Genomic DNA, 15,258 nt, shown 5'->3' with positions numbered 1-15,258 from the left:
AGGATAATTATAATTATATACTTCATACATATAATTGAAATCTATTCAAATATACGACTTCGAAAAACTTTAACTAATATTTTCACAAAAGTTTATTACAAATATTCTTACAGAAATTATTTTACAAAATTTTTAGAGATTTCTTAGCAACAAGATAATTATAATAAAATATAATTATAATAAAATATAATAATTATATAAATATAATTTTTGCAATTTTAAGAATTTTTACCAATTTTTATATCAATTAAAATAAAGTGAATAAATTTGGAAAAAATATATATATAATATTCATAAAAAATTGGGGTAAATTGGGATTATGTATTTTCATGTTTACAATATATTATACATATATACATATATGTATATTATATATAAAATTCAAGTACATAGAGACAAATAAAATCCTTTTTTCATTCTAAGAAAAAATACGTTTATTAACATATAAATGTATTATATACTTATATCTATATTCAGTGGGTAAATATTTAAAATTAAAGAAATTTTAATTATATCTAGTAACTTTGGCATTGCATATAGATACATATAGCATATATATGAGTATACGTATATATATATTTAATGTTATTATTTTTTTAAAATGTCAAATTTAAAATTTGTTCAATATAAGAATGTATATATATTATATATTTATTTATTAATATTTTAATTTTAACTTATGTATTTTATTTAATATTCGCACTATTAATTTAGAGGCTTTTCTCTATATGCTTATGTGCTCTATTTCTTAAAATTTGATATGATATTTACCTTTGGAATAGTTAATATTATTGTCATCCTACCAAATTGTGTATTGTAAACAAAGCTCTTTAAAAATTTATATTTACATAAAAAGTGCGTCATTATTAAACTCTCTAGAAGTTGATAAATTTATATATATTCTATTATTTATACTATTATAGTGTGAACACATTTACATAATACATAAATATATTACTTATAATCATAATAATAAGTATATGATCATAATATAAGTAAAATATGTCAACAAATTGATAAAATAAATTTTTAAATTTTACATACAGTTTAGATTTTTAATACAGTCACGAACATAAGTATTGGCACACCTGGCTTTTGACAATATAAATGCTAATAAATCGAAAAAAAAGACAGAATATCCAATTTTTTTATTAATCATAACTACCGAATCTCTAATCTTACAATATTATATATATTACTTTTTAACTAATTATATTACACAGAAAATAAATGAAATACACATTAAAGACAGTTTTTGGTGAAACAAAAGTATTGGCACAGTTATAGTTTTATATAATATAAAAGTTTGTTTAATATTTTGTATATAATTATTTTGTATTACGGCTTGTAAACATTTTGGCATAGAATGGACCAACTTTTGTACAGTTTCTATCCCTATCTTGTTCCATTCTGTTAAAAGTATTTTTTATTTGTTGCTTGCTGGTAATATGGTGATTTCATATACGTTTTACCAATTCAGCCTCCAAGGTGTTCTGTGGGGTTCAAGTCAGGGGATTGTGGTGGGGTAGGGTATGTGGTGTATTAAAAATAATCTATTGTTGTACAATATAAACGGTATGCTTTGGATCATTATTTTGCTGGAAGACAAAATTGTCTCCCAGATTTAATTTTTCTACACTTTTTTTTATATTATTTTTTAAAATATCCAAATAAACCCATTTGTCCATTATGTCACCACCTCCGTGTTTTACGGCGTGCACGTTGTTTGGATTTAGCTCTGTTCTTGGGTTTCTTGCATTTTTGCCTCATCTTGCAGGTTTCTATGTTTTTTTCTAAAAACAGTTGACTGTTTATGAAACAAATGAATAGCGTTGAATGTAGGGGAAACCCCAGGTATAAACTGCATACCAACTTTGTAAACATTTCATCCCAATTTTTTAGATGAAAAAACATGATTCGTAAATGTGCCAATACTTTTGTTTCACCAAAAACTGCTCTTAATGTGTATTTCATTTGTTTCCTTTGTAATGTAATTAGTTAAAAAGTAATTTATGTAATATTGTAAGATTACTCGGTAGTTATATAGTTATAGTTATATACTCCGTAGTTATAATTTATGTAATATTGTAACAGACTCGGTAGTTATGATTAATGAAAAAATTAATCGGATATTTTGTTTTTTTTTTAGTTTTTTAAGCATTTATATCGTTAAAAACCAGGTGTGTCAATACTTATGTTCGTGACTGTATGTGTATATATTTCACTAATATTTCATGCTTCAAATTTATTATGCATTATTTTATATAAAAAATAGAAACATTTTTTTCACTTACGGAAAAATAAAATAATATAAAATATGATTAATGTTTGATATTACATTTTCTATAAAATTTTGATAAAATCATGCAATTTTATTTGTATAATAAATTACACCACATTGAACAAAATTAAAGAAAAAAATACATAATAGAATTAATATTGAAAAAATGTAACCTAACTTTTCTGTTATTTTAATAGGAAATTGGATCATTTAACAAATATATAACATAAATTATTATTCTTTTCTATTAGAAATAGAAGCAACGAAGATAACATATTGATATCTTATTTTTTTTGTGCATTGATTTTAGTTGATATAGTTAATTAAATATTATTTTACCTTATTTTAAGTAAACTTTCAGTATATAGGACGAGTTTCACTTGTTTTAACAAAATAAAAGATTGTAAGAAAAAATATTTTTTCATTTCTCAATTTAAAAATATTTATCTAATATTAATTTTTAAAGATGTATAAAAAAGAGCATTATATTTAATTAATACAAGATTTCTCAAACTCTTACTACAATATATATTTCTAATTTTATTACTAATTATTATGATAATTAATTATGGCGTCAATAATTTTGGCATTGCTTAAAGCACAATTATTTTAATGCTGTTTTAAAATCTAATACGACTTTTTAAACTAGAAAATAAATATAAATGATAACGTTTTTAATAATGTAAGGCATCTTATATAATATAAATTTTCAGGAAATATACTGTAGTTATAAATTTAAATAAACATTTTACATAAACAATATTTATACATTCAACATAAATTATAAAATCTAAATTATATATATCTTTCGAATGATAAAGAATTTACTGATTAAACGAAATTATTTAAATACTTAATTAATTACAGTAATATATTGCATGTAAATCAACTTTTTAATAGAATACGTAAAATAGCATTTTAGCTTTTTAACTGTGAAACTCGACCATGTTAATCTTAAATTATGCGAGCGATATAAAACAACTATATAGAATCTATAACATTATTGTATCGTTTTTTTCATTATCACAGATTGTTTTGGTAGTAGGCCTATTTTCAATATATATTAAATTTTAAAGACCTATAATGGACTAGTAAATTAATAGAATCTGATTGATTTCATTCTAAGCATACAAACCAACATCATGTTTCTAATGTTGGGAAAAGTCTTGTTAACACAAAATAAGCTACATCATAGTTACTCCAATATGTTGTATGTGCTGCTAATGTGTAAAAATAATTTCTTCCTAAACTTGCTCGAAGCACATAATCCAATCGTTGTGTCAATTCTAACAAAAAAAAAAAAAAAAAAAGAACAAATTATATAGCTTCCATTGTAATTTGTATTATTGACAGATTAATTAAAAGATAATATAATATCTTTACCTTGATCCGGTTGAATAGGTGTAGGAACACCTTTTTTAACATTCCAACCAGCACGGACTAAACCCCAAAGACTCCAACCTTTGTCTGGTGTGCGATTAGACATATCTACTGAATTTTCTTCTTTCTCGTCATTATCTGTTATTAAATATTTTATATTGTAGTATGGACATTAAACTAAAAGAAAACCATCACTCTGAAAATAGATATGAACTATTTAATATACCTATGAGAGAAAAATTTTGGTCAGGATTACTCATTGTTTGAGGTGACTGTTCTGTTTGTTGATCATCAATTCCTCCATATGGTGGAATAAGAACAGGTTCAATTTTGCTATATCCCCTCTCTAGAAGTGGCTCCATTCTATAAGCTACAGGATCAGACCAATGAAATATATTGTAAAATCTTTTGCATAAATCTTGAGGCATCACATCTGTTTTGTTGGATGGAGAAGGTGTACGTAATACAAGAAATACTGATAATGGAGAACCCAAACAAAATAAATTTTCAATCTGGAATTATGAAAATATTTAAACTAAATTTTTTAATATTATGTTACATTGAATTACTTTTATATAAATATCTTATATTATAAATAATATGCAAAAAAATAACACTTACAGGGAATTGCAATCGTTGTTTTAAAACTTCTTCTGTTTCTGGGGATGGCGGTCTTGTGTCTGGACCCATCCAGCCTGTGACAATGTCATAAACAATTACACATCCCAAAGAATGTGCTAAAATTGAAACTTTCCCTTTCCAACCAGGATGACGACTAGTAAACATAAAGTATAATCTATTTAACTCTTTTTGTAATCCAGCTCTTACTTCCCCTCCATAAAGAGGACTTGTATAGTAGAGAATATCCATTGCTGATGTATTTAATAAGTGTCGTATGCTTACCACACTAAAAGGGGTGATAGCTTCTACTATACCTACAACAATTTTTATCAAATGTAAAACGCAAATAATTAAATGCAAAAAATTAAAAATCAATTACACAAATTGTAAAGCAATTATTTACCTCCATCAAGTTTTAAAGATGATCGCCATTCAACAGGAAAAAATTCTAGTCTATAATTAGAATTAGGAAAATATTTTTGTTTCAACCAATCTACACAATCTCTAAACCTGTTTAAATATTAAATACAATGGATTAATAATTTTTACGTTTGCATCAATTGTATATAATATATTATAATTATTAATTATATTTTCTACATACAGTGTTGTATTACGAATAATTTTTCCAGTATCTCCTTTTTGACCAATTCCATGAACTACAAATATTATGTGATCAATATCATGAGGTTTATCTTCTTTTACAGCAGCATTTTTATATCCTCTTCTTAATTGATAACCTGTTGCTATAAAGATTATAAATAATAATTTTTAAATCATTTGTATCATAACTTCAATTTTACAATGTATCATATCATCGAAATTTATACGATTGGCCATATATAATTTATCAAATCATTCACAATTTGTTTTCATTGAAATATTTACTATTTTCTATTAACATTAATTGATTATAATTAGAATGCGAATTTTTGAATTGATTTGCAAAAAATTTTATCTATATAATACAAAAAAATATATAAAATAAAAATATAATGCTTTTTATGATATTTTCTACATAAAATGATTTTTTCCAAATTTTTAATATATTTTTAAAAACATGAATTTGTATAAAAAATTATTCGCAGGATAATATATACTAATAAATATTTGATTATACAAAGTGGGACATTACTCGCAGAATATTCCACTTTGTTTTAAAAATTATAGTTAATAATAATTAAACAAATTTTAATAATAACTATAAATATATTTTTAAAATACTTACTTTTTGCAAAGCCAAGTTTTGATGTAACACTGCGCATTAATTTACTATGCCTATATTCGCTATATAATACCACATCATTTATACTATGCCAATCAACATGAAATTCAGGAAAATGTTCAGTATGTAATACTGAAATACAAAAATTTATTTTCTTATTAGATTGAAATATTATAGAAAATGGCAGATAGATAAAATTAAGAAAACAAGATTTATACTTTTGTAGGAATGAGAAGATGTATCACATGTCAAAGTAGATTGATTAAAATCTTGTTTTTGAAAAAGATTAAGATGAACTTCTTCTATAATTTTAGATTGCTCCACTTCTAAAGGTAACCAACTGCCATCATAATACCAAGTTCCTCTCATAATTTCCCATTCTTCACCTTGAAATAAAATTAGAATCAATAATCACACTTAATCACATTTAGAAAATCAAACAAGATCATATATAATACATGTATAACTATCTAATAAATTAAAAATTTTACATGTATAACTATCTAATAAATTAAAAATTTTATGAGTTCATTATTTTTAATTCAAAAAGAAACCATAATATTTTTATGCATATAGTTTGTTATATTTGAAATATATAGAAATTAAAAAAAAAATTAAAACAATATAGTATAATGCATCGTATGGTGATCTAATTACATTAATCATTGACTTCAATAAACTCAAGGGCAAATCAATTGATTTTTATGGCAGACATAATAATGTGCTTGTAAAAAGAAAGTAAACATTACTACGTAAATTAAAGAATTATACATAACAATTTGTAACTTATTTAGCATATGAAAATACAATATAAGAAATAAGAAAATATAACCTTTTATTAATTTGATAATTTATATTTAATCTGTTAAATTACATATATTTAAAAAATGAAGTTATTATTTAAATTATATACATATTTAAAAATAAAGTTAACATAGAGTTAAAACTAAATAAAATATGTACCTGGACAATATATTGAAACACATTTCATTTTATCTAGTTCCACATCATACATTCCTCCTCTAACTACAATTTTTTCAATAGAGGGTGGATTGTTAGTTATATCATTATTTTTACTAAGCAAATTCTGATAATTTTGCCAAGCATTTTCAATTCTTAAGCTATCATATCCACAGAATTCGACCCATCGTTTATCTACACCATCTCTATAAAACCACCGTATTTGTTCTGCAGTTAAAGGTTCTGCATATGTTATTTCATTTGTTACATTCAATGAATCATCTTTTGAATTTAATTCTCTGATGGATTCTGTAACTCCTTTAAAATATGAAATTAGGATGAAATAAATTTAACATAGTACATATATTTATATTATATATATAAAATTATATTATATACTTTGATTAAAAGACATGATCTTTATAGTTTTTATTTTTTTAGTGTATTTTATCTCAAGTTTATTTACAAACGATTTCAAATTATGCAATAGATAATAATAAAAAAAATGTGAAATAAAAATTCAGATATGATTAAGTTATGTATGTATTATAAAGATATCAATTCAACTGAATGAAATTTTAAATAAAATGAGTTTTATTTTTTTATTAAATATTATAAACATACTATTTGTAATGAATTTACGTGATTTTCAAATTTTACTTTATATTGATTTTGAACATACGAATTGCGTCTTATTGACGAAAAATATATTAAATAGTATGTTCTTTTTAAAAATTCTCGTATTTACATAATAAATAATGTCCAAGTTATTTGTAAAGGCTGTCTTAAATAACTGATAATTTTACCTTCGCAATTTTGAAATTCCAGAGGTGTTTCACTGAAAGGATCAACTTCAAACTTGTCAGACATCCTGTCACTTATGTAACTATCACAGGATATTTCTTAAATCATTTGAGTATAAAAATTTGCAATACCTTACGTCATGTAAATTTCTTTATAACACTTGACATGTACAAAAGACAACAATTTCTATCAAAATTAATGTTGGACAGCACCGAACACTTGTCATTCATAAAAATCAAATGAATCATAACACAGCATTCATCTGTCAGTATAAAATACCACAAATTTTGTATTATAATACTATAATACTATAACAATGTTATTGGTTAAAATATAAAGAAATCTGATTCACGACCAAATGCAACGTTGAAATATGATTGGTAAATAGACAATCGTCTTTTGCAGTAGTTGAACGTTATCTTAAAACTGATTTAGGATATTTCCTTTAACAAACGGGCTGGATCGTTTAGATCTTGTTATCTTATATAACTACTATTCGTATAACTCTGCAAAACTACTGCATTTAATGGGCAGACAGCTGATGTATAAACGCACTGCGTAAAACAGTGTACAATATGTACAATTTACATACTTTTATATTACTATGCATTTGTGTGTGTGTGTGTGTGTGTGTGTGCGCGCGCGCGCGCGCGCGCGCGCGTGTGTGTGTGTGTGTGTGTGTGTTTTGTATGTGCACTGTGTGTACCGGGTGAATCATCTAAGCTAGGAACTAAAGTATTCTCGAAACGATTAGTTATATTAAAAAATACTTTAAACGAAAATTGAATGGTTTCGAGAGGGATATTAATTGATATAATTACTATCTTTTAAAATTGATGTATACAAGACGTTTGAAAGTCAAATTTTTTAAATTGAAATCATATATTTTTTAACACTAATCGATTCAGCTCTTTCCCTATAAAAAAGTATTAAATCATTTATATCGAGAAACCATTAATGTGATATTTTAATTAAAACATTGCAATATTGTTCAAAGCCGAATTTGCTCATTTCATACTTCTTAGATGTCAAATGTTGTTTTGTTTCTCAGATTATCTTTTATTTTGAAACGTTTAACAATGATTTTTCCTTGATAATAGTATTGTGTTATATTTGTATTGTATTTTCATTCTGTGATTATTAAGAAGGAGTAATCGTATTGCAATATTCAAGCGATGAAGCATTAGACCAACGTTTTCGCTTTCGATGAATTGAACAAAGTGAACTAGTTCATTGGATCAATCAAATAGTTCACCAGATTTGAACCATTAGATTTTTTTTTTACATTCATATATCATTCAGTCATTAAAGCGTGTGTTAACGAATTGTCGAAGAATATAGAAATACTACTGCATTGATGTTAAATAGTATGAAACATTCTTTAAAAATTAGATAACAAAAGTATTTGAGTGTCAATGATATTCACTTTGAGCACATTTTGTAATAACTATTATATAATAATGAAATAAACATTTATTTTATTTCAATCACAACAAATAATTAACAAACTTTGCACGATCTTTTGTTATTACTAATGCTACTATATATAAATTCAATACTGTACGAGCATTATTCTGAATTATTTTAATTAAAATATCCCTTGAACTAATGGTTTTTTAATATAAATGGTTTAATACTCTTTTTTTATAGAGAATGATAAATAGTTGAATCGACTAATGTATCGAAAAATATACGATTTCATTTAAGAAAAACAAACTTGATTTTCAAACATGTTCTATGCGTACATATTAAAAAAAGATAATCATAACAATGTTCCTCTTGAAACTATTTATCTTTTGATATAATTAATTATTTAGAAAATATTTCAGCTTTAGTCTAAAGTGACTCACTGGTGCATAAGCATATTCACAAATGATTGAACACAATGTGCTTATTACTAATATATATATAAATCATATAAAAATAGAAAATAAAATTAATTGTAACATTGTTCTGTACATAGATGACATAATTTACTTGTAAAATTTACATCAACATTAATGTAATATTTATTACATACATTATATAAATATTCTAACTACTTTAATGTAATGTGATTTAAACCAATATCAATTCTGTATACCATCATTTGTCCTAATCTTTGTATGAAAAAATGATAATTTCATTTTGTGCAAACTAGTTTACCAAATTTGTATTTATATTTAGAAAATTTAAATTTATATTAATATATAATATATAATATGCAAATGTCGTTTTGTCTTGTTATACAATACATACAAAATATTTATAAAAAAAATTATTGATTATTTAACATGATATGTAGCTAACTCATTACGAAATAATTATTTTAAATGTTAAAAATTAGGTTAACGTTATTAGTTTTTTAAATTTTTAAATAAAATTAGATATTACTAAATACATCTTTATTTATTAATGATCATAACATATTATCTATATTTGTACTTTATTCTTCTTATTTTATAAAATAAGTGGTAAATATTAAATAGCTGATAAGTATTGAATATTTATAATTTTTTGTATTTCTATAAAAATAATATAAATTTTTTTCAAAAAACAAATAGCATTGAAACAACATGTTTATTTAAAAAATAAAATATTAAAATTTCTTTAATATTAAGAGAAATATATTTTATTGAACTATTATTCACATTTATCTAAAAATAGTGCACTTTAAAAAAAATCACATTACTATTTTATTATAAATACATAAAATAAGAAACTACATTATAATAATAACATTGAGAATATTGTTTCACAACATGTGAAATAACAGCTTTTTTATAGGTTATATATTTATTATTACAAACAGTAATACAGATCTGTACTTAAAAGTTAATTTGTCTTATACACAAAAGCATGGATGTTTTTTTATTTATTATTTGCTATGTCCTGCAGCTCGACGTAGTAAAACATATATCTTTTCTTTAATCCAATCTTTATTATATGGGGCATATGTATTTGTGGATTTTTGATAAACAAGACATGATAAATCTGTAAGTTGATCAACAAAATCAAACAATTGACTGATATCGTATGTTATAGTTGGTGTATTTGGATTTCTTCTCTTCAGATGTTCTTCATAAATCTTGCATACACCTGTATTAAAAAATCAAACGTTTATTTTCCTTAATTTCAATTCAATCCAATTCAATGTTTTAATGAAAAAGGTGTTAAACTTAAATTTACCAAAATATAAATATATTTATACTTATATCTTACCTTCCATACATTCATTAACACTTTCGTAATCAGAATATGTTCTTGTTTCAGGTCTATCACCTGGTTGAATAAGCAGTATTGTGTGAGACTATAACAAATAATAAACAAATATTTGCAATTTAGTTGTTTTAATGTATATTATTATATTAAATAATCATCTGTAAGTACTGTTAATTATATTTTGCAGATATACTAATAATAAATGAAACAAACAGATGTACTGTCTTATTTCAAAAATTGTTTACAATAATGTTATCATAACATTTCAAAAGAATATTTATATTTTTGTTGGAAATAAAATAGATAGATAAATAAAATAGATATACATACCTATTTATTGTATATCTTTTAACATTAAAATATTGTAAAGTGAAAATCTCATACAAAATGTTTAATAATTTCAAAATTGTTAAAACATATGTTTATAACTATTAGCGTGAAAAAAATTTAACACAATAAACAAATAAATAAATATGTAAATTATAAAATTTGAAAAAACAAAAGTTTGACATGATTTAGTATAGTCAAAACAAAGATTGATTACCATTTTTGCTCCTTAATTAAAAACAGCTGAGTTATATAGTTTTAATGATTATTTAACTTTTTTCTAATTCTTTATCACTTCTCTTCCAATAATTCTTCAATAAAAAAAAATAAAATGTCGAAATCCCTTCAGAGAGCAACCTGGAAACTTCGATTCTAAAATTTTTAGTGATAGCACTCGATTCACTTGGAATATATATCGTATTGTTCCTTCGTTCCTTGCGCATTTCGTGGTTCAATTTGCGTTCCACATATTTAATATTCATGTATGTTTAAACATAAAGTTTGAAATTAATATCAATTATATATACAATAACATTATATTATATTATATATTAATATATGTATATAATATGTATTTTATATATTATATTATATGTATCTTTAAAGAAATAAAAGTTTTTAAAAATGAACGCAACATTGTTATGATTACACCTAATTATTTAATGATTAAGTATATTAATGTATTTAATTACAATAAATTATATTAGAAATATGGATAAATCTTTTATATAAACAAATTAGTATTATTCAATTTTTATACGCAATTTCAATTTTAAAATATTAAGAAAAATTTAAAAAAATTATAATAGAAACTACACCATGATAAAAACTTTTTATTTTTAATTTCTATTATTAAATATATAATATATTTACTTTAGATCCTATGGAATTTATTAAAAAATCAATAATATTTAATTAACATTTTTGTTGTCAATTTGCATGTATTTATAAAATTGAGAATTATATTTGCAAAATAATGCAATTACTATGTATATAATGCTATGTTTTTAAACGTAATCTTTAGATGCTGTTTATATGAAGACATGAGAAGACAAATCATTGTGTTGAAAAGTAGCTTAAATATAGGAAATGTTGGCACGTCTTGAACACACTTTATACGTGAGTCTTTGCCATAGAGAATAAGTTTCGATTTTATTGCGCGGCTTGCTCAAATTAAAAAAAAAATGAAACCGAAACCAGAATTAAATACCGAAGAAGCGTGGATTAAATTGCAACAATATTTTGACGTAAATGGATCGAAAATTAATATATATAGTCTTTTTCAACAAAATCCAAAACGTTTCGAAAACTTTAGGTAAGTTTTATCTGTCCTTGACACATGACCTTGAAATGACCTTCCGAAGGCTGCTCATTCTGATAAAATTAAATTATAAGACTCTTTGCCAAAATTTTTTATTATTTTACATAGTTTAAGATATACTTTTATTATTTTATTATGTAGTTTAGATATTTTTTTCGAAATATTTTTTTCATTGAATTACATATATGTCGCAGTATTTTTGGCGTTAAAATATGAAAAGTAATTGTTACATGATTTTATATAAATCAATATTACATTTATTAATTAGTTTAGAAATTCCTACTCCTGAAGATGGGCCAATTTTGCTTGATTATTCCAAGAATCGCCTTACTGAAGAAGCATTGCAATTATTATTGAAATTGGTATATATCATGATGTTTTATAAATGTTACATTAATTAAACATTATGTTGCATTAAGTATAATAAAATGAAATATATAAATATATAAAGTAAGCAATAATTTATTATATTTGTAATTATAATATGTTTTATTAATTTTAAGGCACAAGCGCGTGAAATAGAAGCTGCAAGAGATGCCATGTTTAGTGGAGAGAAAATTAATTTTACAGAGAATAGAGCAGTTTTACATACTGCATTACGCAATAGACTTAATAAGCCAATATTAATTGATAATAAAGATGTAATGCCAGAAGTAAATGCTGTATTGAATCATATGAAACAGTTTACTAATGAGGTAAAATTAATATACATTAGTTCTATTTTTATCAGCTTTATTGTTTTTAACTTTTTAAAAATAATAATTTCATATAATTTTTCATATAATTATATAGGTTCTTTCAAAACAATGGAAAGGTTTTACTGGTAAACCAATCGAAGATATTGTTAATATTGGAATTGGTGGTTCAGATTTGGTATGTTATATAAATCGTAAATATGAAGTATGTAAATAAATTCATTTTTAATTGATATATTTACATATAGGGTCCTTTAATGGTAACCGAAGCATTGAAGGCATTTCATGTTGGACCACGAGTACATTTTGTTAGTAACATAGATGGAACTCATATAGCTGAAACTTTAAAAAAATTGAATCCAGAAACAACTCTTTTCATAATAGCATCGAAAACGTTTACCACTCAAGAGACTATTACAAATGCTACTTCTGCTAAAATATGGCTTTTAGAAACTTTAAAAAATGTAAGTAAAGGAGCAACAGTTTTAAGTTATATTAATGATATATAAAATGTATTTATTTTTATTCAGCCTGCAGCAGTTGCATGCCATTTTGTTGCATTATCTACTAACAATCAAAAAGTGAAAGAATTTGGTATCGATGAGAAAAATATGTTTGGATTTTGGGACTGGGTTGGAGGACGTTATTCATTATGGTCAGCTATTGGTTTATCAATTTCTTTATCTATTGGGTTTGAAAATTTTGAAAAATTATTGGATGGAGCATATTTTATGGATCAGCATTTTTGTAGTGCTCCATTGGAGAAAAATGCAAGTACTTAATTTGTTTATAATGTTATAATTACATTTTTTTAATATTTTGACCAAAATATTGAAACATTGAATTATGTCATGCATTTAATAAAATATCTCTTTATAGGCACCAGTTATATTAGCTCTTCTTGGAATATGGTATCACAATTTCTACAAAGTTGAAACACATGCATTGTTACCATATGATCAATATTTACATAGATTTGCTGCTTATTTCCAACAAGGAGATATGGAGAGTAATGGGAAATATGTGACTCGTGCAGGAAAAACTGTCAATTATGGCACTGGTAAATATTTCATCATTTATATTTAAAAAAAATTACAATTTTTCATTTAATATGGTAAAAAATTAAATATGTAAGGTCCAATTGTGTGGGGAGAACCAGGCACTAATGGACAACATGCATTTTATCAATTATTACATCAAGGAACTAGACTTGTTCCTGCTGATTTTATAATTCCAATACAATCACATAATAAGGTAATTGATAGTTAGAAGCTATCATTCGAAAAGAATAATTTAATATAATATAATAAAACATTTATATTTAGGTTCAAGGAAATCTTCATCATAAAATATTGCTTGCAAATTGTTTTGCACAAACCGAAGCTTTGATGAAAGGCAAAAATGAGAATGAAGTACGAGTTGAGTTGCAAAAAGCAGGAATAAGTCCTGAACAAATAAATTTATTATTGCCACATAAAATATTTGAAGGAAACAGACCTACTAATACTATTCTTCTTAAGAAGATAACACCTTTTATTCTTGGAGCATTGATTGGTAAATTTAATATATAATATACTGATCTATTATTTCAATTTATTTTAGTAAATTATTTAAATACATTTTATTTTCATAGCGATGTACGAGCATAAAATCTTTGTACAAGGAATTATTTGGGATATCAATTCATTTGATCAATGGGGGTAAATAATAATTTCATTATTGAATAATTACAAATTTTTAAGTAAAAAAAATTAAATATATCAATTTTATTTCAACAGTGTTGAATTAGGTAAGCAGTTGGCAAAGATAATTGAACCTGAATTAGAAAGCACTCAAACAATTACAAGCCATGATTCATCAACAAACGGATTGATTGCATTTGCTAAGAATCATAGTTTATAAAAGTTCCTCAAATGATATAAAATGAATAATTGAATTATAATAATAACTTAGTAATTGTTAATTGTTACAGACAAAATTATGTTAAAATGTATTCAAAATGTTATAGAAAAATAATTTTTTAATATTCTTTTATTAATTATTTTCACAAACTGTATTTAATATATTTAGTGATATTATACAGTTTGAAATGTATATCATATCGATGTACTCGATTGAAGTACTATAAATGAAAAGTGTAAAATATTGTAAATTGTTAAGTGATATATAATATATAAAAATTATTTAATGAAATAAGTTTGTTGTTTTATTTCGTGATATATTTTTATTATCCTTTCTCTTTTCTTATTATTATTTTGAGTCTTGTATTATTAATAAATATCTTAATGTCAAATTTAATACTTAGTATTACAATTTTTTACATTACATATGATTTTAATAACAATATCTGATATGTAATATTTAACAGAAATATACAAATAAAAATGAAAAATATAAAAGATTATAAAGATGAAAACTTTAAAATTTATATTATTTTTATTAA

The 15,258-nt window shown here is 23.6% G+C and overlaps 3 protein-coding genes across 4 annotated transcripts; 1 reads left to right on the top strand and 2 right to left on the bottom strand.

Moving 5' to 3' along the window:
- Nucleotides 1-2,790: 2,790 nt before the first annotated feature.
- Nucleotides 2,791-7,855, bottom strand: LOC122532206 (phospholipase DDHD1-like). 2 transcript variants are annotated; one of them, XM_043660769.1, is made up of 10 exons: nt 7,274-7,855; nt 6,471-6,785; nt 5,726-5,893; nt 5,511-5,639; nt 4,887-5,028; nt 4,686-4,792; nt 4,283-4,596; nt 3,888-4,173; nt 3,665-3,799; nt 2,791-3,567 (listed from the first exon to the last, which is right to left on the bottom strand). In XM_043660769.1, exons 1-10 carry the CDS (start codon nt 7,335-7,337, stop codon nt 3,422-3,424), a joined length of 1,806 nt encoding a protein of 601 aa, XP_043516704.1. In that variant the 5' UTR covers nt 7,338-7,855; the 3' UTR covers nt 2,791-3,421. The 2 variants fall into 2 exon arrangements, with proteins under 2 accessions (XP_043516704.1, XP_043516714.1); XM_043660779.1 differs by having other exon boundaries at nt 6,471-6,776.
- A 2,172-nt stretch (nt 7,856-10,027) lies between these two features.
- Nucleotides 10,028-11,254, bottom strand: LOC122532262 (enhancer of rudimentary homolog). The gene is made up of 3 exons (XM_043660879.1): nt 11,017-11,254; nt 10,473-10,560; nt 10,028-10,349 (listed from the first exon to the last, which is right to left on the bottom strand). Exons 1-3 carry the CDS (start codon nt 11,017-11,019, stop codon nt 10,129-10,131), a joined length of 312 nt encoding a protein of 103 aa, XP_043516814.1. The 5' UTR covers nt 11,020-11,254; the 3' UTR covers nt 10,028-10,128.
- A 634-nt stretch (nt 11,255-11,888) lies between these two features.
- On the top strand, nt 11,889-15,011 carry LOC122532322 (glucose-6-phosphate isomerase). The gene is made up of 11 exons (XM_043661008.1): nt 11,889-12,114; nt 12,389-12,482; nt 12,624-12,815; nt 12,913-12,993; nt 13,064-13,279; nt 13,346-13,585; nt 13,695-13,875; nt 13,951-14,069; nt 14,141-14,369; nt 14,449-14,515; nt 14,594-15,011. The coding sequence occupies exons 1-11, from the start codon at nt 11,984-11,986 to the stop codon at nt 14,715-14,717; spliced, it is 1,674 nt and encodes a 557-aa protein (XP_043516943.1). The 5' UTR covers nt 11,889-11,983; the 3' UTR covers nt 14,718-15,011.
- Nucleotides 15,012-15,258: the final 247 nt, after the last annotated feature.

Source organism: Frieseomelitta varia, unplaced genomic scaffold (genome assembly GCF_011392965.1).
Source record: "Frieseomelitta varia isolate USP_RPSP 00005682 unplaced genomic scaffold, Fvar_1.2 scaffold_14, whole genome shotgun sequence".
Lineage (NCBI taxonomy): Eukaryota > Metazoa > Arthropoda > Insecta > Hymenoptera > Apidae > Frieseomelitta > Frieseomelitta varia.
Note: the sequence above shows the minus strand (reverse complement) of the source record. Positions and strands in the feature narration are given on the sequence as shown.